General features: G+C 43.9%; 2 protein-coding genes across 3 annotated transcripts in view; both read right to left on the bottom strand.

The window, feature by feature from the left end:
* Positions 1-231: 231 nt before the first annotated feature.
* Positions 232-7,840, bottom strand: bhlha15 (basic helix-loop-helix family, member a15). Its single transcript, XM_066689698.1, has 2 exons — positions 7,308-7,840; positions 232-2,784 (listed from the first exon to the last, which is right to left on the bottom strand). Exon 2 carries the CDS (start codon positions 2,742-2,744, stop codon positions 2,193-2,195), a length of 552 nt encoding a protein of 183 aa, XP_066545795.1. The 5' UTR covers positions 2,745-2,784; positions 7,308-7,840; the 3' UTR covers positions 232-2,192.
* A 1,645-nt stretch (positions 7,841-9,485) lies between these two features.
* The window catches only part of lmtk2 (lemur tyrosine kinase 2), a 58,145-nt gene continuing 43,881 nt past the window's right edge, over positions 9,486-23,749 (bottom strand). For both annotated transcript variants that reach the window (XM_066689859.1, XM_066689860.1), the window contains exons 9-14: positions 23,590-23,711; positions 22,088-22,237; positions 17,680-20,878; positions 16,488-16,620; positions 15,864-16,115; positions 9,486-12,751 (exon numbers count right to left, since the gene is read on the bottom strand). In XM_066689859.1, the coding sequence (XP_066545956.1) occupies positions 12,723-12,751; positions 15,864-16,115; positions 16,488-16,620; positions 17,680-20,878; positions 22,088-22,237; positions 23,590-23,711 (3,885 nt within the window). In that variant the 3' untranslated portion in view covers positions 9,486-12,722. The remainder of the gene's footprint in view (positions 12,752-15,863; positions 16,116-16,487; positions 16,621-17,679; positions 20,879-22,087; positions 22,238-23,589; positions 23,712-23,749) is intronic.

Below are 23,749 nucleotides of genomic sequence, written 5' to 3'. Positions count from 1 at the left end.
TCAAACACAATGGTGGAGCGCTGTAGGCCATACCCACCTCTGTGACCCCTGTAGGAGTAGTCTGCACTTTAAAGTCCAAGTCCTCTGTGATCGCTTTCCTATATTACCATTCACACTCACGATAGTTAATGAAACCTGTATATGTGTTCACATCTCAGTATTGGCATCTGTGTCCATAAACCGCAGGGCAGTCATACGCTTCACAATGTGACACACAAACACTGTGGCCTGTACAGTTTAGAACTTAAAATCAGACCTTTATTAACCAGCCTTGTAACTTTTCTTAAGATATATACATAAATATAATAAAAACATTGATGACCATGTTTGAATTTTGTATTTACAATCATAAATCTTTACAGCAAGAAAAATAAAACATTTCAAGAATATAACTTTGGTTCATCTGAGTTTCCTACTTTCCCCTTCCAGGCACAGACAGACAATGCATTATTTGTACTTTGTATTCTCTTAGACAGAGGTCAGTCTTCAATTCTGCCCGTCGATTTCCTTAAATCTGCATACAGTCTGACAGCACTTAGGGGTTAGCAGATGTGAACCTTGGATTTTAGGCAGTTTACAATAGGAGAAAATGAAAGTCAATAATTAGAATATAAGTTTGGCAGTGCAATGCTTTCTTCCCCTGATTGAGGAAGATTCATTCTGATTGAATCTGTGCTTCAAATCTTTAGGTTCTGTCCAGTTTCACATGTAGGGAATTTATGGTGACATGTTTGTGACGTGTTTGTGCATGGTGGCCTGAGGGGCTGGCATCAGGAACTGGAGGAGCCGGATGGGCCATTAGACTTCCTCTAATTCGCCTTATTTTACATGGAATTTGAATGGGTGTAATACAGCTGTGAGACGAGGAGACTCATTTGACTGCATTATAATTGGCGCTTGAAGGTTGCAGTTTTCGATTTCCTAATCTTTTGAACCAATTCCCTTTAATTACACTCTGAAAAAGTTGTTAAAAACTCATCAAAGTTGTTATTTTCCACCTCCATGTCTGGATGAAGCTCCTGATTTTGGTTTCATCCTTTATAGGAACAGAAGAGTTAAGTGACATTAACCACTACATCCCTTCCCATTGCTCTCTCTCTCCCTCTCTCTCTCTTCCAGTGTCCCTTTTCTCATTGTGCCTTGTACTCCACCGCAAATTAAACGTTTTTTCTCATTACTGGGATGCAAATACGTTTTAACGACAAACTATTTAGATTTATATTGATAAGGAAAACAAACACTGAATAGTTCAACCCCTGATTAGAATAGGCCTGGGAATGCATTGCTTCTGTTATAGAGTCTTTGTCTTTATGTTATGTCTTTCATTTGTGATTGAAAGGGATCCTTGGTGCTTTATGATCTATTGGTGACTTAATTTGTTTTTACTCCTGCTTCGATCATATTTTTTCTCATCTAGAACTTTTCTGACGTCAATCGTGCATCTGCTGGATTCAAAGTCACACGGGTAATAATCCATCATATATACATACATATATCTACACACACACATGCAGTCTAATGAGAAGGGATAGGTATACTAAGAAAATCTTTAATATTCCATTATTCCAACAAATAAATTAATAGCAACTATAGTTTACTACAGTTCTACAGTTTCTCCTTTGAAATGAGTCTGTCTGAGCGCAGTCCCACTGCAGTAAGGCTGTAATGCACGGTTTTCTACCTGTGTGCTTTACAAAGTCAACTTGAAGAAGCTTTTTAATTTTCCTTATCCCAGACTCCAGATAACAAACCTCCGAGTCCCAGAACAAAATGGGGTGGGGGGGCAGACGGTAAACAAAAAGGAAGATAATTAAAATCAATACATAGGTTTACACTCTCAAAACCCTGTTTTGTTTTTCCATAGTAAAAAAATAATGTCTTAAGCGTTGCTGTACAGGTTGCTGGCAGGGCTTTGGTGAGGGCGAGGAGAGAGCGATCTGTAGCTTTTCAAACACCTGCTGAAGCCCAGCCATAACACCACAGGGAATAAAAAAGGGGTGGGGGGGGTCTTTGTTTTTGTTGTTGATGTTTATTTACAGTCCAGCTCTGACCATAGGAGCTTCAAGACACTGTGTGAAAGGTGTGTGGAGTCTCCTGGTCTTTCTTTTTTGTATACTCTAGTTTTATGAAGGCAGGAGTTCTCATTTCTCAGTGTGCTGCCCCTGGGCCCCCCCTCTGTCTGCCAGGGAGGGCTAGCTGCCCTGGCTGAAGCTGTGTATCTGTGTCAGGAACTGGGCCAGGCCCGCCTCGCTCTCGTCCTCCAGCTGCTTCTGGTAGCACTGCAGCAGCTTGGCGGCACTGGCATGTTCCTGGCCCTCGGCGTGGGGCAGGCAGCCGCTGGACATGCCCAGGATGATGGTGGTGAGGGATTTGATGTAGTTCTTGGCCAGGGTGAGGGTCTCTATCTTGGAGAGCTTCTTCTCTGTCTTGACGTGGGGGATGGCCTCGCGCAGGGCCTGGAAGGCATTGTTGAGCTTGTGCATCCTCTGCCGCTCGCGCTCGTTGCTCTCCAGCCGCCGCACGTTGCGCTCCTTGGCGCTGCTGTGCTGCCGACGTCTCTTGGGGCCCGACGCCACGCCTGCATCCGCTCCACCACGGCCCCGCCTGCTGCCCAGCCTCAGGGAGACCTCGGACCCCTCCTGCTCGCTGGACCCGGGCTCCAGCTCCGGCTCGGGCTGGAACTCCTGGTCTGTCTCCACCGAGGGCTGGCGGCTGCGCTTCACTGCTTTGCCCTTCGACTTCATCCTGCTCACCCTGCAGCTCGGCCCTGTCGGCTCTCTGCTCCTGCAATCACAGCACAAGCACATCTAAGGAAAGCTCCACAATACATTAAACACCACCCAGGTAACTGCACGAGCCACAAATAAGAGTCCATAAACCTGTGGATTGAGCTGGAGGGTCTCCGTGGATTTGGGAGGAGTATTCCAAAGGTAGGGTGTGAGAGCAGAGAAGACCCAATCACCATTTTCACCACAAACATACTCCGAATAAGGCAGCTTAGATGAAACCAAAAACAATCCCAAAATAAAGTTTCATATGCAAAACTAGATCACACTCTGATATGAGAGGTTATTTAATTCTTAAGGAACACAGTGACCAATCCTTCTGGTGATATATTCTGGGTTTTTCACACCTGAAATGAACAGTGAAGGGAAGGAGATTATGTATCTCCCATGATGCCTTGCACCCTGCTAACTACACAACACCCAGCTTTCAACACTTGAGTTTTATTCACATAAAAAGCTTATGTAAAACATACAGTTTACCATTGTGGCTGAAATTGTCTTGCATGACATAACATTTACATCTAAATTCTTGAAGACCTGTCTTTTTGTGTTTATTTAGGATTAAATTTTACTTTGTATTCAAATATGTACACATGTATTCTATTCCATTTAGTTATATAAAAATGATAACTCCTATAACTACTGTTCTGATTCTCAGACTAGTTCCTTGGACCTTACAAAATGGTTGGGTGAAATGAGGGTACCGGTAACCTTTTTCAGGGGAATAGCAGATTCACCCTCGAAAAATATCTGCTATTTTCACTGAAGCCTCTTCACACAAAGCCTTAGAATCAAATGAGTGAACACTCCACTCAAGATAGCATTGTCACCCACAATTTTGTGTAATGAAACGGCTTTTTAAGGTAAATGGATATATTTGTATCGGTTAGCAAAGATGTCACAAAGTATTTAAGTATTAGGTAGCTAAGAGATTTCAATTTAAAAAGCTTGTTTTGTCAGTGAACCATTTGAATCGATTAGGCCCACAGACAAATCTAAGTATTAAACCCTGGTGACAAAATTAATTTCAACACAATTTAAAATCAATTGAATATATTAACATTCTTGATGATATTTATATATTTATTTTACTCTTAATATAGGTTCTGATGTCTTATCCAAACAATACACAATTCATTAATGTAAGGGTTGAGTAGATAAAACATTTTCCTCAAAATGGTCGTTTTCTCACAGTAAGTGCATACATTATATTACAGTTCGTTTTAATGAAAATTACACTGAAAATCGAATTGGTGGTTTACTGATACATTTTTCATAGTTACTAATTAATACCTTAAATATATTGCATATTTCATGTATAGTTTTTCCATTCATATGTTTTACTGCGTTAATTTAAAGGTCTGCTGCTCAAGAAATTTCCCCGAAAACGACCGATTTTTTGTCCCAGTAAAGCATGAGAATCAGAGGAACGCAGCGACGCTCTATACTGCCCCTGGTGGGTGTAATGAATAATTACAGACCATGTGTTAGCACTGAATGATTGAGAATCGCTTTCTGTGATTATTTAATTTAATTAATTTAATTTCTTTGAATTTGTTTATTTGTGAAACACAGATGAATTAATGAAACCAATTAATTATTAAATTAATAAACCACCTAATTCTCAATTGTCAATATAATTCATATATGTGATGGGAGTTAGGAAGGCTCTGGACTAATTACAATGTATTATACATTTCATGAATGTATTTTCACGGTTTTGAGATCTGATTTGTTTCCTAACAAATACAGCAAATTAACCAACTAAATTAATACATAAATAAAGATAAAATAATTAAAATAAAGATCAAATAAAGATGATTACTAAAATCGGCTGATACCGTATTTAGTTTATATATGTTATGTGTTGTAATTCTTCATTGTGGCCACCAGAGTGCGATCCTGAGCGTCGCTGCGTTTTTCTGTGATTCTAATGCTTTGCCGTGACAAAAATCGGCCGTTTTGAGGGAAATCTCTTCAACACCTGACCCGTTGAACCCCCACAGGAATCAAACTTTTCGCCTTGAAACACGTTCTCCAGAGACCTCTTAATCAAAATTAAATAGATAGATCAATAAATACATGGAACAATGTATTGCTGCATGCTGAGCAAAATTCCCTTTAAACATTGCTTATTAAGTAGAAAGAATCACACAAACTACATGCTAATTTAGAGCATCTAATTAACTATATTAGCATTTCAACGTCTTAATCACAGATGCACCGGGGAACAGAGCCGCAGACCCGCCACTGGCCGCCGCGCATCCTCGTTTTACCAGCTCGACACCAGAGGACTGCAATCAGCTCAAATCAGCTCAGATTTCAGCAATTCGATGTCTCATTTCAACAACTGTATTTTTTATATTATATATTATTTTTCTGATATAAAAAAGTGTCACAATTGCTGATATGTATATATATATATATATATATATAAATAAATGATATCACTAATTTGACGATTACATGTTAAAACGGCTTGCCATGAAATCCAATCGGGAGTTGAGGAGCCGCGTTTTCTCTTTTCTCTTTTCTCTGTTGTTTGATGAATCCACGTTTTGGGTGCCGATGGTTTTGCAAACTGCTATAGCTACGCCATCGATACTCTATAGATCCGCATGGGGCGAACTTAAATTCCGGATTATTTTCGCGAATCGATCATGCCATGAAGTGATGATCACGTCAAGGATTCATAGTAAAACATTTGGAGAAAGTGGAAATCAATTAAGACAGGTGGTGTCACTGTACGTGTGCAGTTAGAGGGGGGTAGTAGTTAAACCCGTACTCCTTAATGAGGAGCACTCCTGGGAGCATCCCACGTTTCCAGAAGGACGGACGGGAAAGAAAACCCAGCGATTTTTCATCATGGACAATTTCATTGGGAAACTCTTCTGTGGCTTTTAAGCCAAAAACACAACAGCGAGGAAGTAAGAACAGAAACGATGCGCAGCGCGCAGGTGTGAGTAGCCCGTGTGCAACATGCGCAATGTGCGTAAATCATGAGGACTGATGGCAGACCAATGAAGGAGTGTTTCGCAGTGTCCATCAAACCTTTAATTCAATCATGTTCAAATGTCAGTTGCCTTATTACGGTCTTCATTACAAAAGCGCTATGAAGGGAAATAGGTTGTAATGAGCTATGCACAAATAACTGTGGATGTGCTTGTAACTTACAAAAGCACCAACAATTGGCTGCTTTAATTGGGGCAGAATAGCTTAGTTATCGTGGGAACAGCTGACACACACGAATAAGTGGACAAAGCAGAACTAAGATACTACTGTTCTGCAATGTAGGAAATATATTTAAACCATTGGTTGACTCACTGGATGATGTTGAAATCGATTGATAATGTTAAGAGAGATAGACTATCTTTAACAGTAAAAGACCATAGAAAGTTTCGTATTACAGAGCGGTGGGTTGAGATGGATATTAGCAATGAAGTGCGGGGGGGTGTCTGCGCTTTTCATGTCTTCTGCACTGGATAGCAGACTGCACGGCCCCCACAGCACCTACAGTCGCCTGGCACGTAGGGGATGCTGCCCCAACCCCGAGGCGCGACGCTGGACCGCCACGCTAGACACGTCTTCCATCTCGGTGGCATGGCAATGACAACCGTGTAAAAACTGTCAAATATTAGTAGTTCTGCACATAATTGTTCTTTATTTACTCTAAGTGATTACAACTGCCAGTCCCCCGGGGTAAGGGCGTCCGCTAAGAAACACACAATAGTTGCTTAATGCAAGCCAAATAATTCCCCCCTTGTCTTTTGTAACTTGGTTTCATGGCATTGACAGCAGTTTAAATGTGACGGCTCTGTTGTAATATATTTCACTGGGGACACATTACAACTCAACCGTGTCCCTTTACGGCTCCTGCGCAGTGCTGCTATCATCTTAGTAAGAGGGGTTATCACTTTAGTGCCTTGTATTCTTTCCACGTTACTGATCACTATTGCAATCGTGAATCGGCAGATGATATCATTTAATTCATGTACAAGTCATTCCGACTGCATTCTTCACTTTCATGCTGCACTCAGCGCTATCAGCTGTATATTTTCCTTCAGTTTGTTTATATGTAAGACTGTTTTCTTAAGGTGTGATCGGACAAATACTGGGCAGGAGAATTTATCTAAAAGCTTAATGCAGCCCAGGCAGTGTTTATCATGGATAAACAGCACTGGAGCCACTGGTCTGTTTTATAGCATACTTTCTCCAACCTTCGTTTTATTTGTATTAAAAACAATGGGAAGATAGAAATACATTTATTTGCTAGTGTTTAATGGCACCACAAGTGCGCAACAACACATTGTTTGGAGCAAATAAACTTAAGGCACAACTTAATCGTTAGATGAATGATAAAAGTCAGATAATAAGTAATTTATTGTACCTGTAGGTCAGTCTGATTTACAGTGGCCCCTTAAAACATACCTAAAAATACATTAGCATGCACAATATTTTAAAATACACACACACACATATGTATAGAGAGAAAGAGATAATTATACATTTGTTCTAACTTACCTGATGAGGAAAAAGAAAATGAAGGGAGGGGAAAAGTTTATAAGGAGATGATGTTGTCCGGAGTGTCTGTGTGAGGGGTGTAATCCGTTCACAGGTGGAGTCTGTGTCCAGTGACAGGTCCTGTCCTCCGGCCGCAGACCTGCGCTCAGGGACGCTGGAGCTGGAGGGACGAGCGCCGCTACCTGTGGCTCTCAATTGTACACGTAGCGCTGCGAGGCGGACCAATCAGAGGCTCGCCTGCGCAGAGAGGGCGGGGCACACGGCGAGAGCAGAGACATTTCCGCAGCTCTGCGCAGCTCTGCTCTGCTCCGCGAATGGGTTCGGAGGGATTCTGCAGCTCTGCGCAGCACTGCGGAAAACTGCGCTGCAAGAACTCGACCACAACTGTGAGCTCTGCCTAATGCCACACTTATTTAACGGATATACCTAATAAAAGTATGACAGCGTTTCAGTTAAATGTACCTGATTACTGAATAAACTGTAGTCGAGTCTGTATATTAAAGTACACGAGTTCTGTAACAATACAAATAATCAAAAATCGTTTACTTATTAAATGAAATTATTTAATCAAAGAAGACGCATGTTAAATATGTATTATTTGCAATACAGGCCGGATTGCGGGCTGCAGGGATGAGTGAATCGCTCCTCCGTGTTAAGAGTCTCTATAGCAACGGTATGACAGCGCCGGTAACGCAGACCTGCGCCACGTGCCGGGGTGCCTGTGTCATGCATGACGTCACGTCAAGGAGGGAGGGGATTATGAAAGCAAAGACGCAGCTCTTTCCATGTGTTCTGGGGTCCTGCTTGATCATATTCCTGCTGCAACTTTACTAAAAGATGTCAAATAAAGATGTGGAGGCAAACTCCTCCACTATTAACCCTACATGCATCCACTGGCTCCCACTGTTGCATGGGACAACATACTAACTTCCTGCAACAAGAGACACTGATCATCACAATATTAATATACACATGTACACAGACACGCTGGTTTAGTCTATACAGAGTATTGTAACATGAGGTTCAAAAGCAAAGTATATTTAGGTTTCCTATTTGCATATAGATAAGTATTCATTTCAGGTTTTCAGAGGCATTGCTGCAAAATGGGTTATTTTGCATGGCTCTCCGCTCATCCCCAGAGCAGCTCTTCCAGTTATATTCCCTCTCACTATTTGCATTTTGCACATTTGCATTCCCACAAGGCATTCCTTGTTTCTACAGAATTGTTCAAACCTATTTAAAGCTAAAGACATGTTTATACTGGGATAAGAAAGCCAGGTCTCCCATTCAGAGGTGAACTTACCCACCCACTTCTGCTCCAGCTCCTGTCAGGAGATTAGCCGGCATTCCTCACACTCAATACACCAGCTTAATATTTATAAATAAATAAAACAAATAAATAAAAAGCCTTGATAATTAACACTGAATGTGTAATACATTTAAAACCTTTCTGAATGTAGGGAAAGGGTGACTGTGACCAAGGACGACACCCCTTGGGGTGAGCCAGGAAAGGGCAGGGGTTTAAGATTCTTATAGGCCACAAGACGTGTATATATGTACAGTGTACAACCAAAAATAATGGGACACCAGACAGTAACCAAGACATTGCAATAGACTATATTGATTACAGTGTAGGCCAGCCCTTGGGCCCCCAAAGACTGCTGCAGTGTCGGACACTGACCAGTGCAATACTCTGCCATTCCTCCTGTGGTCAGTTTCTGTGGCAGGGACTCGGGCTGGTCTCAGACTTCTCTTCACGAGTGGCTTTTACAGGTTTTCCTGGAGGTGTCTGGATATTTGTCTGAGCAGGGCCATGAGATATTATCAGTCTAATTCCCCTTGAAGCGTTGTGTTACACTCCTAGCCTCGCAGCAGGGTGTGTTACTGTGTTGGCAGATGTACAGGATCTCACCATAAAACTCCTTCAATGTTGACTGGCAGTTGACTGTACTATCCAAATAAGTATCAGTCACTGTGTGCTACATAAAAACAACCACCTCTAATCAACACAAGACCTCAAACAAGTACTGTCAGGCTTGTCCCAATATATCAGGTAATACAATGTATGTAGAGATAGTAGAAATGGATATAAATTCTGTAGCTTTTCTTTTGATATCCTTGTAAAATAAACAAATCGGGGGGACAAAACATTCAAATAACATGGAAAATATAAATAAATTTACAATTCAATTTTCATTTATTCTCAATATTAAATAAACATAGTGTATTTAATTATAAACAATTCATTACACTATGCATGATCATCAATGTGAAGTAAAAATATTACAATTTTTAAAAATGTACACGTTTTAAGGACAGGATGACCTGATTTGTTTTTTTTCGTCACTGTTCTTGTATTTATTTATTTCTGGATTTGTATTTTATTTATTTATTTATACTTATTTTTTACCATGATATGTTGCCTTTATGTAGTGATTAAATTACAAAATGAAAAACTCATACCTAGGACTCTGTTACATCATTCCCCATTTACAGACAAAATTAAACACTTATATACAGCAGTACCATTCAACATTAAGTTACACTTCTCAAATGTGCAAGATTAAGCAAATGTATATAGAATAAAACATCAGAATTTTATTAAATAAAATTTCAAGTTTATCATCTGTAGCACAGGCTGCTGGTATTAAAAGTAATTACCTTTTATTGTTTAAATACAGTGACAACTGTACTTGAATAAAAAGGGCTTCTATTAACAACATATTGGCATCTTATTTTGAAAAGTGTACACCACCTATAAAACAATCTTTGGGATTCCACCAGATGTTAACCAAAAGAAAGCTATTGTCTTACCAAACGAAGACATATCTGAATTTAACTGGTTAAATTTGGAAGAATTTGTTGTGGTTTCATTCTTTACATATTTCTTTAAACTATACCTATATCATCATTACTGTATACCATTTTATATGAAAACATAGAAAATATCAGTTGTGTCCTTAAAGTCTAGAACCTCTTTCGGTTGGTACAGAAGTGGATCACATTTGTTTTTATTTCCCCCTTTTCTACTGCTTCTCAGACTCCAGCTATTGGGATCCTGATGCAAAACTCAATTACACCAGCCTTAAATTTGCCAATAGGGCAGACTAACCAGTTTCTAACAAAAATGTCAAAAAATGGCCGATTATTACTTTGATTATTAAATCTTAAACCATTTTTGGAAAGTCAAAATCCCTCAACTACAGAGCATGATTAATAAAAGAAAAAGGTTATTAATGATTATTATATAGTGGTCCTAAATTAACAGCCTATTATGCATTTCTCAAATCTAGGTTTTAGATGCGTTGCCCTATATGTGAAGTAACTGGGATTTATTGTTATCTTTTTTCCCCACAAGAAACGCTTCAATATACTTATCAGGTCAACTGAAGGTTAAGCTAGAGGACAAAACAAAAAAACAGGAGGGACCAGTTTGAAGTGATGGGTGTTCTCCCCATCTGAAATCCACTGAATGAGTGCACAAAACCCTACGAACAGGTGGCCAAGCAGGAGGTCAGAGGCTCCTCTACAAATTAATGCACGTTTAGAGCTTAATGAGGGGGGGGGGGGAGGAATGCCCAAAGATGATCCCCTCCACCTATAAAATATAATTAATAATGATAATAAAAATAAAAACGACTTCATTGCACTTGTTTTCTTGATACCAAGCTTATTTATATTACATTCTGGTATTGTCAAGAATCTTCAGCTCCTCTGTGTCACACTGAAATGCATGAGAACAGAACTCAGACGTGGAGATGTGCCAGGTCAGCCAGTCCACAACACGGGCCTGCCTCGCTTTGGGTTTGGTTTTTCATCTCTGAGCAACAGAAACACACAATTACAACTGAGAGTGATCAATGTATTCTTGGCGAACCACTGATAATACAAAATAAAGTAATAATAATAATAATAATAATAATAATAGACTGTAGTGATACTATTCCTATGGGCACATCCCCACAAACCCATTCTTAAAAAGAGACCCACACTTGAGAACCCTATAACACACACAACTGTGTAACTGCTGCCGAGGTCACACAGAGAGGACGTTCTTTGCAATTCTCTCGGCGACCCGTTTTTGGTCATCGATTCCGGCCTTTAGACTACAACGGTTCTCGAGAGGTGCTTAGGAATGTTTCGTAACACACAGACACACACACACACAAGCTATCCCTAATTTACATAGACTGGAGCAGAGGCAAATACCACCTGCCTTTATCTCACACCTCGCAGTTAGAAAAGGCTGCGCAGAGTTAAGCTGAAACGATACAATTTGTTTTAAGCAAATTTGACCACAGTTGTTAGAAGTGGCATTCCTGGCCACCCAGCCCCAGGGCTTCAGCTCCCTTTGGTTGTCACCAGCTCAGGACAAATATACAATACATTCTGACAGCAGCAGCTGCAGTGCCTCTAAACCTGTTTGCAAAGTTTTGCTGTGACTCAAACTCCTGACTGGATGGATGGAAGTCCAAGTGTCCCTCACTCTGTAACAGTGCGTTCTCTCACCGATCACTGCAATCGGTGCTGTCATTAACATTTGATCTTTACAGTGAATTGACCAAGACATGTGGTGGGTTTTATCCCCCCAATGGAACACAACAATATGAACACTGAAATCCCAACGCACGCTCTCAGCGACGCCTGTGTGGAAACACGTGGACATGAAGCAGAAAATGTGCAGATTTCGGGGGAACACCACATTCCCCATGGGGCTTTTGTTCTGAGCCAGCCAAGTGCAGAACTGAAGAAGAGCAAGATTGTTTGTTAGCAGCAGAGAATTTGCTTTTTAAGGAAACATCGTGTCAATTACGGTCCCAATCCACGCCACTGCACAGTGTTCTGGGGGAACTCCTTATTGCTTACATGTCTGCAGAAACATTACAAGTAAGGAAAAAGGGGCTGCTGCTTCCACCCCTGCCAAGAGAGCGCACGCATTTTATCAACCAAACAAATTACAAAAGGCTCAGAGTAGCCTTCGGACAGCCTGAATGTGAGGCAACTGACGGGACTGAACAAGCGAACAGGAAGTGGGGCATTTGTGTCTGGCCTGTTACAGTTCCTTTAAGAAAATAATACTCGAGAAGTTTCAGTTTTTATGATTGTGGAAATGCAGCCTGCGATCGACCAGCCTAGTCTCGTTAAGTCGTAGGAAATGAAATGGGGGAGGGGGGGGTTTGGCTCATTCATTGTTGTAACTCAGTGTCGCCTCCAGCTCCCCTTCTGCCGGCCTTTCTCAAAGCAGGGCCTGCCCAGAGAAAGGGGACCGGCACTGCCCACTGCGAAGAGCTCTCCGCTCACGTGGTCGAAGCAATCCTACAAAATGGGGCTTTTCTCCAGACGTGTTTTCCTGTGCTACTCCCTCTGTGACAGCAGGTCCACTGAAACCTTGGCGGACGACGAGGGTTTCAGCCTTTAATCCTTCTCCCCGTCCTCACTGCTTCCTGCAGAAAGACAGAAAACAAATAAAAAGAGATTATGGAAGTCTCTGGCCACAAAATGCACACAGAAAAGACCCTTCACCCGGAATAAGAGATTCCTCAAATGCAGATATAGGAGTGTGTGGCATCTTTTTGTACTTTTCTATACCGTACTGATGGATGTATGGAGTATTTCACGAGAACTGGTACAGTGTGGGATGTCTGACATGTAAATTCTACAGATTTTTACCCTACCAACCTACACACACAGCTCTCGGTGTCACATCTGTGCAGCTCCCAGAGGACCCGGTAGGGAGTGAGTCGTTATCCCCACTCTGGTCTCCCCTATCTCCCCTAACCATGTCCTTGACCCAGCCCACCCTGGACCCCTCCCACAATCTCCCCTCTATCTAATCAGTCGGCACTGTTGCTATAATGTGGAAACTTTCTTAGGGAGTTCATTCCTCACTTGTAAATTAAGTTCTCATATCAAGTACACCCCCCAACACCCCCCACCCCGCTCCTGCCCCCTGGTGCTATGTTTGCTTTGTTCAGAGACTACAGATAAACTCCTCTAGCTGAGTTTTTCCTAAAAGAGTGCCATGTGTACTGTAAACACTAACTCACTCACTCACATTCAGACCCTACCGCCTGCAAATTTGCTGAATCTCTCTCAAACACACACATTCAAATGTCTGGTTACATTTATGCAGAACATGAAGAAACCCGATGATTTAAATGTAGTTTTACAATTCTAAAGGCAAGGTAAGTTTAATACATTTAACACAACAATCCCCAAGTGTGTCTGAAAAGGGAATTCAATTTGCCTCTAGACTGTCTACCTTGGGCAATACAGTATTTTTTTCCCCCAAAACATAGGCTTCATTCCCACTCAGTGCTAGATGGTGCTGGTTTGAACTAAGCATGGTTTTTCAGTGCATACCAGCCACACTCTGATTAGAGACAAGGCCGGAGTTTATCTTCTGTTGTGCACCTGCTCAGGTTCAGAACGAGTTGTATGCCCTCACCCCCCTCACACACCTCCCACAGCTGGAACTTGTACAAGGTTAGAACTTAAAATAGCCATCCCCGCTCCCTGTACAAGCACACAAACACGACTGCCACAAACAAGACAGCCAGAAGTACATGGGCACAGCTGTACACATAATCCTGAACATTAAAGCATTGAACAGCAGGTAGGGTGGGGGGGGAGTGCTAGGCAAAATACTTTTCAGCACTGCCATTGAAAACAGCAGCACTGGGTTTGAGCTCCAATCATGCATCAGTTCTCACACAAGGGAAAACCTGGGATAAACTTCACACATTCCCCTTTTCTAATTGAAACAGAACAAGGTGTGCAAAGTCATATGCATGGTGTGGGCAACATGCATGCATTAGGACATATGCATGTGGACAAGTCAAAGGAACCAACACTCTAGTTTTGACCACAGGAGAATACGACGGGGTTTCCAGTAATTCAACACATAGCATTGCTTCTAGCACCACGATGAAATCAGGACCCCAGGTCACAAATGGGAGATAAAGTATTTCATCAAAACGTATTTGTTTACGTATTTGTTTGGTTTTAACACAAAAGATGTGAGGCTCCGACTGCCCAGCCATACAGCTCAAGGTAACTCTTTGGGTCTCGTCAAGAAATGGCTAGAAGAAATTCCAAGACAACAGGTGAGCGAGAGTCTCCTCAAAAGCTTGTACATTTTCTGATTATATACGTGTTCTTCAGAGAAGCGCTGCTGAGTTCCATGGCACCATATGGGCACTACACCCAGAATGTAACATGCCACCTGCAGAGCACTATGGCAGGGACGACACTTCATGAGTAAGGGCTGCAGAATATTGGAGTAGCCCGACAGAGAGGGTGCTGGGTAAACCACACACTGTGCACAGTGACGTCAGTGGCCACTCAGGCAGCAGATGTCCTATGCCTGGTTTTAAATGGGTCTCAGCTGTTTAAAAAAAAAAAAAAAGCTATTCCAGTCCACAGTACAAGCCATTAAGCACTGACTCATTTCAAATCATAAAAATACGAAAGGGGATAAGTCACTCTTTCCATGATTTCAGGGCCGCAGAATAAACGAAAGCAAGCGCAGCCTCCTGTGTCATCATGACAACAGCAGCGCTTCCAGACTCAACCAGGGCCGACGTGCCACAGCGACTGCTGCTGCTGCAGCTGCTGCTCAAGGCCTCCATGTCTCAGTCAGCTGTTTCAGCGACTAGAATTCAGTTATAATCGTAACACAAAAGGATATGATCCTGCAGTATCACCATGCCTCTTAAATCTCAATCATGAGAGATTTTCTTCCCGAGAAATTGATGGTGTTTGTGGTATTGATGTAAATTACTGTCAGTTTGCAAGCGCGTGCGTGTGTGTGAGTATAAAATGTAAATCTGCCTGTACCAGAGAGTTCTAACCAGCTTTGTGGAATAATGACAATGGAATTGCTACTATTTGTCACATCAGAAGAGAAAAAGTAATGGATATTACACTAAGGTCTTAAAAAATGCCTCTTCTCCAAAAAAAATGACATCATGGCTTAACAGGAACCAGCTAGTGCACTATCTTATCCTGCACAACTCATTGCAACATGCTGAATTCAGTATTTTTTTCTAAACACACTTTAGATCATATAACATTTGCTTCATGCAGCTTCTTTAGATGTTTATCATACAATGGTGTATAGATGTAAAAGTAATATTTTTAATACTACAACATTTTTTTTTCTCCTCCTGTAAAGAGTTCCAGTAAAATCCAGTTACATTAAACCCTAATGAATCATCATGGGAAACATCATCCCTGTATATTCTGTTGATCTGAAACAAAATCAGCAAGGCCTTACAAATGTGTAGATTGTTGGGGGAGATTCAGAAAATAAATGTATATGAAAATGGTGTGGGTGGCCCATTGGCAGAATGAATAGCACTATTAGACTCTGGCTCACTGTGACCCTGAACAAGATGAAGCAGTTATTGGTAATGTATAGATTGGATGGATGGATTTACATGGCATAAGAAGTTACCAGAGCTCAGTGTATTTGTGAGAGTGTGAGTGTATGTAGGTGTGTGCGGTGCCCATTGTGGGTGTGGTGGCGTGGTGGCGTGGTGGGGGGGTGCTTGCCTCCTTGCTCGACGTCCGAGTCGGTGAGGTGGGTGAGGGAGAAGCTGGCGATGCTGGCCGGGGAGATGGAGAAACGAGAGTAGGTGGAGGGGTTGCTCCAGCCCTGCTCGGCGAGGCGGGAGGGTGGTGGGGGGGAGAAGTAGCGCGACGACACCGTGGGAGACGTCTTGGAGATGATCAGGTGGCTGGCGGTCTTGGAGATGAAGGAGGGCTCAGGAGAGGAGAAATCATCATCCCACTCGAAGCCCCCACCTGCAAGACACGACAACCCACACAGTTAATCCACCCTGGCAAGGAGAGGGCGCACCTCTACAGAGATCACTCACTGCTCGCACAGAAACCATCAGCAGGAAACGAACGGGCTGCCAGTAACTAAATGCTGAGTGATATGCCATATAGGGGCTGGTGAAATCTGATAAAAAAGTCAGTTTGCATAGGTCTAACTCTACATAACAATGTACATTAATGGATCTGGAGAAGGAAGATATGATATTAGCTTCTGACGGTGGGCTGCTTTCTCTGTGGCATTGAAATATCTATACAGAGATAGAAAATAGGAAAAGCCCACTAAAACCCCGCAGAATGGTGCCACGGCTACTGCCAGCAGTGTCTGAGCAGAAGTACCTTCTTCATCTGTGGAGCTCTCCGAGTTGGTGAAGCGGTTCAGGTAGCTGGAGGAGGGCACCGGGCTGCTGAACTCCGACACGCGGCTGTTGGAGCCTGAGGAATGGTCCCCGAGTTCTTTGGTGGGGGTCTCCTGTAAAGAGGCACCAGGGTTAGGCAGGGGAGGGAGGGAGTGCTCCATTGAATTTCCAGACAGGGTTTGATTTGTATTCTTAGTGGCATTAACAGTTTATTATATGGCCACTGCTCACTACCGCCCCCTGCTGTTCAGGGTGTGAGCAGCACAGCCCTAATCAGTATACTAAACTTGAACACAGAACACATCGCATAACCCAATTCAAAACCTTAACCCAAAGCCCAATTCAAACCCTAACTTTTGATTTGATTTGCCCTTATCCCCTATAATTGTAGCATAAAATACATTGCAAACTCCACCTTCACCTAAGGAAACTGGTAATACATCTTGGATGTTCGGATTCATTCACCCCAATCGCGACCCTACCACTCCTTCAAAGCTTTACCCTAAATTTAAACCTACACCACAATCATGACAAACTAAACTGACCCATGCTGTTATCCCATCTCAAAACTCTTCTGTGAGAGTTAGCTTGTGACAGAAGCTCCACATCACCAAAATATAATTTAATTCTAACTTCCCACCAAGCAGAGTAAATGGGATGACAAATCGGTAACAAAGAAGCTAACAGTTCCTTGTCAGTGTGAAACATGAGGTGACTGGGGGTCCTTAAAGAGGAAAATAAATTGAATCCACCTTGTTAGCTCCTCTCTGAGTCACAGCTATGATAGGGGAACTTTCAAAAATAGCCTCTGTGCCAACAAAGCAGGATTTGTGTGCGTGGATGTGTTGAATAATGGTAATAAAGAAGAGCCTGGTCTTCAACTGGAAATAATTTATATTTTATGCACAGCAGGTAAGAAAGCCTGTCATACCTGTTGCATCTTGAACACAACACGCAACGTAATTCACATTTTACGTTTATGTGAAAGTGGAGTATGACTTGGGAAAGTTGGGTTGGGAAAGGTAGTTATAATAATAAATGGGTCCTCGTCTTACTGACCAAGTCTAAAATTACTTTTTAAATTTACAAATGCAATCCTAAATGAAAAAGGTGGACAAAATCTCAGCTGGAATTGAAAAGCTGAGAATTCTGTAAAAAATTAAAAACGGTACCTGGTCAAAGAGGTAAACAGTGACGTCATCAAAGAAGCTCACGGCCTTTCTCCTTAAGTTAGAGTCCCGTGACCCCAGTGGGGAGGGCTGGGCGGGCCGTGGGGATGCCACCTTCAGCAGGCTCTTGAGGTCTTTGCCATCATCATTGTCGGTGATGATGATGGGCACGGGGTGGGTGGTGTCGTCCTCGCTGTCAGAGCTGGCGCTGTGCAGGTGGTAGGCCCGCATGTCATCGTCTGAATCGTCGCTGTTCTCGTCCTCCTCATCCGCCTCCATGCCGTCCTCTAGCCCCCCTGCCATGGCCAGGCTGTCCAGCTTGCCCAGATACTTTCCCTCGATGTCGGGCTCCTTCAGCTTGGGGCCCTCGCTCTGGTGGGACAGCACCAACTTCTCGTGCATCGTGGTGTCTCCCGGCGTGGGCAGCTGCGGCACAGGGAAGGTGGCGTCTGGGTATTCAGAAAGCCCGCTGACCTCAGGAGGGTGGGCAGCTTCCTCAGAGCGGCTTTTTCCACTGGGTCTCTCTGGCTCCTCGATGCTGTCAATGGAAACAGGCACTTCCTTATCCCAGTCCTCCTCAGTGGTCAGCACCAGCTCTGGTAGGCTGTTTGCTCTGAAACCTGCAGCTTTGGCTCCAGCTTCTACTCTCTTCTCCAGTGGGGGCTTTGCAGCAGCTTCCACGTCCTGGGTGGGCTCCTCTGTGGGCTGCACATCCTCTTCAGCAACCCTGTCCAGACTCGGGATACTTACTACTCCGCTGCCGACATCACCGTCTATAGACCTAAAATTCTCATTGGCCGTGCGAGTGGCATCACTGGAGCTGCTCCCGTTGACCTCTTCCAACTTCTTCTCGGGCTCCGAATCGTTATCGGAGAAGTAGGCCGAGTCTCGGTAGGAGTTTTGGTTGGCACTGGAGGAAAGCTCCATAGCCGAAGCTGCAGCCTGTGGTTGGCCAGGGGCAGCTGGCTCTGGCTCCGGCTCCTCTGGATGCAGCTCAGTCTCTACCTCCGAGACGATGATCTCCGGAGGCGGGAGAGGGACCTTGACCAGCGCATCGGTGATGCTAGGGGTCGTGTCTTCCGGGGAAGGATCTTTGACAATCGACTGTGAATTCCACTCGGGAGATTCCAGATTCTCCGTTTCGTAACCACTGTCTGCGGTCTTGTAAGGGGGCTGGAGCTTCTGGGCAGCAGTGGTGCTGAGCATTTCTGCCGGCCCTACTAGACCGTGCATGTCCAGAGAATCTAAGGAGTCTGGGGTGTCAGCAGATTGTTCAATGGTCAGCATAGTGGTCGACACACTGTCATCCAGAAGACTATCTTGACTGATCTGGTCTATGCAGGGAGCAGATGTCCCATGCGATGACGTGTCAGAGACACTATTATTCTCAAGACCCACTAAGGGTTCTTCCAGCATACAGCCATTAATGTGTTGCAGCTCAGTGGTAGAAGGGGCTACACTGTTTTTCACATCTTTAACTGGGCTGCTTATCGAGCCTTCACTGGCAAACCCCATTGTAAGGCCATTGTCCAGAGCTGCAGTATCGACATGTGCCGGGACAGAAGCGAAGCTAGCATGCTTTGCAGGGTCTTTGATTACAGCACGGGGCACATCTTTTTCGGACGTTTCCGCACCTTCTATGAGGCTGGGTTTTTTGGCAATGTCGCATGAGATGTCCTTAGTGGCACTTTCACAGAACAGGGGGGACTGGTGGCAGTTAGTTGGACTTGCAGAGACCTCAGCACTCTCAGAGGTAGAGTCAAGAGTTAAATCACTCCCCTTTTCGGAGGAATGCAGTAAAACACATTCTTCATTGGAAGAGCTATTTCTACACTGTAGCGGATCACTACAGCTGTCTCCTACAACCTGCAAACTTGAAGGCAACAGTGTTTCATTTTTTACTAAAGTCTGTAAAGAATCATTTGAATCAGGACTAAGAAAGTTCAAAAACTCCTCCTTGGAGGAAAATGGATCCCCTTCAAACCTTAAGGGACTTTTTAAGCCCACATTCTCATCTCTTTCACCAGGACTCAAAGTCTTACTGTGCAAACTATCCCCAGAAAGTATTTTGAAGTCCATATCTGGAATGCTGTTTAAATCAGCATCTAAAAACTCACAATTGGAATCCGTGTTGTTCTTTGATGAAGACGAAGTATCCTTCATCAAGCTTTTCTCCTTGAGAAACATGAAGTTCTCCTCCAGTTTCTCAGTGTTCAGTAGCCGCACTGAGTTAGGGCTTTCCTCTATACTCTCCAAGTACATTGCTTCCCGGTCTTCTCCTAAAAAAGAGCTGCCGAAGCTCATCCCTGTGCTCTTGAAGTCCGACTCCAGGGACGTTCCTTTCTGGAAGCGGTTCCCGTTGAGCTCAGGCAGCTCCAGGAAACCCCGGCTCCAAGAGTCCTCCAGCTTAGTAGTGCCATCTCTGAAGATGTTAGTGTGGTAGGGACTGTCCAGGTCACTGGAGGAGCCGGCCTGGCTCTCGGGTAAATTGGAGTCCTTGGAGTCTATACTGCGGTGGAAGAAATCCACGTCGGTGCTGGACTCATCCAGGCGGATATCCCGCAAGACCACGTACTGCGAGTGCCTGTCCTGGGCTGACTCGCGCTCGGGGGCGTCTCGGGGGCCTGCAGGGCCCTGGTTCTCATCCCCTTCCAGGCTGCCCTCCCCCTGCTCCTCCAGCTGGATGTAGTACTCGCTCCCTGTGGCTGTCTTGTGGGCATCGAAAACAGGGAGCACTCCGGGGACCCCAGCCGAGGGACCTTGCGGTGCACCATCCACCCCCTTCAGCACCTCTGGCTCCGTGAAGGCAGGCTTCTCATAGGGCGGCACAGGGAAGAACACACTGTGGTAGTTGAGTGTGGAGTCGATGCCGGAGGTGCCGTGGTCGTCATAGTGGTCATGCTTGGCTGCCTCCCAGACATACTCGAAGCTCAGGCCATGGCTGGTCTCCGTCACCGTAAGCACCTCGTCCATCTCGCGGCTCAGCCCATCGTCCACAAACTGCTCCAGAATAGGGAAGGACGAGTGGCTGATTGTGGTTTGCCGGGCGGAGGGGTTGGGCTTGAGTGCAATCCAGCGCTGCTCGAAGTCGTCCTCAGACTCCTTCTGGCCCTGCATTCGGAGGTAGGTAAGTAGCCGGTGCACCTCCTCAGCTGTGGCCCTCTTGTCAGGGGTGAGCCAACAGAACTGCAACACCTCATACCTGCAGAGACAGAACAGCACAATCACACCACACTACAGTACTGAGTTTCACCTGACACTGCAGTTATTGAAAATGGGATTACCTTATTCTACTAACAATGTATATTTTAGTAACAGCTGGCTAATAATAAATAAGATGCTTTCTACAGTTGTCATTTTTTTGGCAAGGATGTAGAAATCTGTAATGATAATGAAGAAAACAATAACAATGGCAGATTCGGTTTTAGCAACCAAATCAAACTGAGTTTCTCCAAGTCTAAATCTTAGTCCTATTGTTTAAGAAATACATTTATAGATTAAATACTGCAGTGGCAGGGCCTCTAATCTCCTCCCTCCTGTCCAAATCAATCTCCACCCCCCCACCTTGGCCATGGATTAGAGAAAACAACAAAAATTGACTATGTTCTAACTTGACTAAACAGCATCCTAAATATGCATTACCTTCCGTCATAACATCTACACTAACTTTCGATACTTCTTTGACCTAGCTCAATCGACAGATGACATGCAGCCCAATAGGATAACTGGTAATGAGATTGAGCACAGCTACTTAACATTCCTGCAAAAACAGGATGTGGAAAACGATCACTAAACACATCATCCAATAATGGCTGAGCCTTTCACGCAATTATTTCTGAATTTCTCTTATTTTCTGTCTGCAAAACCCTCCTCCCCCCACCCATAAGTAAATATTTATATATCGGCACACACGCAATAGCAGATACATATCCCTCTTTAGTCACCAGGCAACCTGGGTGATTCACCGGCAGGAGGCTAGAGGGCAGAGTGTTGAGGCAGGAAATGGAGGACTGGCACTCACACTTTCACTCACACAGATACATGCATGGATTTGATCTATGCACATGTGCACACCAGTGTCTTCACAGAGTCCTGGGAACCACAACCACTCATACCTACAGACATATCTCGCTCTGGGGCTTGTCGACAGAGCCCACTCAGACAATGTAGAGTAGATGTGACCATCGGCGGGAGAGACTAGGAGTGTAGACGGTCACACCCACAAATGCGGCTCTCACACTCACTAGAACAACGCCCACACACCTGCATCCACATTCAACACAGGGTGCCAAGGTGTGCGGAGGGCCACAAACACCAACATGCACTCCTCCTGTACTTTATTATTTACTCCTGTAAGTAAATAATCAAACAGACACTGGGTGTGTGTCTCCTCTCAAGAACAGGGGCTTACCATCGGTCAGAGTAAGGCAGCTCCAGAGGGGGCTTGAAGAGTTTAATCTGCTGCTCCTTTATGACGTGGATTAGCACCTCTCTGTCAGACAGGTGTTGGTAGGGTTGCGAGCCGTTCTCAAATAGCTCCCACAGCGTCACGCCCAGGGCCCTGAAACACACAGGACACAAAGACATCGTCTGACTGCCGCACAGCCCAATTCCACAGCACTCTCCAGTAATAGGGTGACACTTTTTTTGTGTGTAAATCTGAAGACAAGATACTAAACTGTCTTAAAGGGATGATTCTACTAACAGTGCAATATCTTTATTAAAAGGAAACTACATAAAAGATAATGTCTGTAACATGGTTGCATAGGGTTGCAATTAAATAAAGATGGAGTTTTGTTTTTCCTCCAGTTGCTATGTATACAGTAAGCTTCCTTAATAACACAAGATGTTGCAGTGTAATAGACCCTTAATTTCAAAATTAATTAATTGTTAAATCAAAATAAATTATTCCAGGAACAAACAGGACACACATAATGGCACGTTCATGCTTTCAACATTTACATCACTGTCAACCTCTGCATAATTGGGGAAAAAAATAGGCCCATGAGTTCAATTACAAATAAAAGGATGTTATTTCTTGACACATACAGCTCCATGGTTTAATATCTGCAAGATAGATTGCCTTATCATTGACAAAAAAAAAAAGTTATATAATGGCAGGCAAGTCAGTGTTCATATAGACTCAAAACAGAGATTTAAAGTGCATAATGCCATTGACAGAAATGGAAAGAGAAAGGTAGACTAATAAAATTACTGATGGGATGGAGACCACAAGTGGAAATTGCTGGCCACATGCCAGGCTGCCATCTGGAGCTCCGGTTAATGGCCACTGCGACCGGCGAGAGATGTGTTTGAATAACTATTAACAGTTCACCTGTTTCTGGGCAGAAAGACAACAGACATCCTGTTTACCAGTGTGGCTTTTGTTTGCGAGGCCCGGCCAGAGTGAGGTGGGGGTGGCACATCTCCACTGAGGGCCTGGAGTTCAGGGCCCTGCAAAGACTGCACACAAGCACATGCGCCCACATTCCTGACAGCGATCGGGCCTGGACTCCGCCTGGCCCCATGCTGCGATCTCAGCAAAAGCTCGCAAAGGGCAGCTAAGAATTGGTTTCTGTGGACCACCATTTGTCATTCTCATTTACCTGTCAGACCTCTACAGATGTCCATCCATCACTAACCTCTTCACAATCCTCAGCTCTTTAAAATGTATGGGTACTACTTGTTAACTGAGAAAGACTGAAATCAAGACTTTCGGCAGACTAACTATAAATAGAGATTTATATCACAAACAAAGTGCAAAAAAAAAAAAAAAAAAAAGCTTGTGTTCCACTCACGGTTCATATGGAATCATGGTACATAATTAACTTGGGTAATTTTGAAAGAATGAGCCTTGGAAAGGGCATTGCCCCTGCTGGGGTGTGACACTGGACACGGCAGACAGGGACCTACCACACGTTGCCGGGCTTGGTCTGCTCTGCCGTGACCACGCCTCCGTGCAGCTCTCCAATCAGCTCCGGGGCCATCCAGCGCAGGGGCACGGCTGGCTCCTCCTCTGTGGTGATGTAATCCTCCTGGGAGAAAGCATCTTGTCACCACACCGCAGACCACT

Source organism: Amia ocellicauda, chromosome 17, assembly GCF_036373705.1.
Source record: "Amia ocellicauda isolate fAmiCal2 chromosome 17, fAmiCal2.hap1, whole genome shotgun sequence".
NCBI lineage: Eukaryota > Metazoa > Chordata > Actinopteri > Amiiformes > Amiidae > Amia > Amia ocellicauda.
Note: the sequence above shows the minus strand (reverse complement) of the source record. Positions and strands in the feature narration are given on the sequence as shown.

What these genes read in the sequence shown, in the direction of transcription:
- bhlha15 (XM_066689698.1), bottom strand. Translation starts at nt 2,744, where the DNA reads ATGAAGTCGAAGGGCAAAGCAGTGAAGCGCAGCCGCCAGCCCTCGGTG.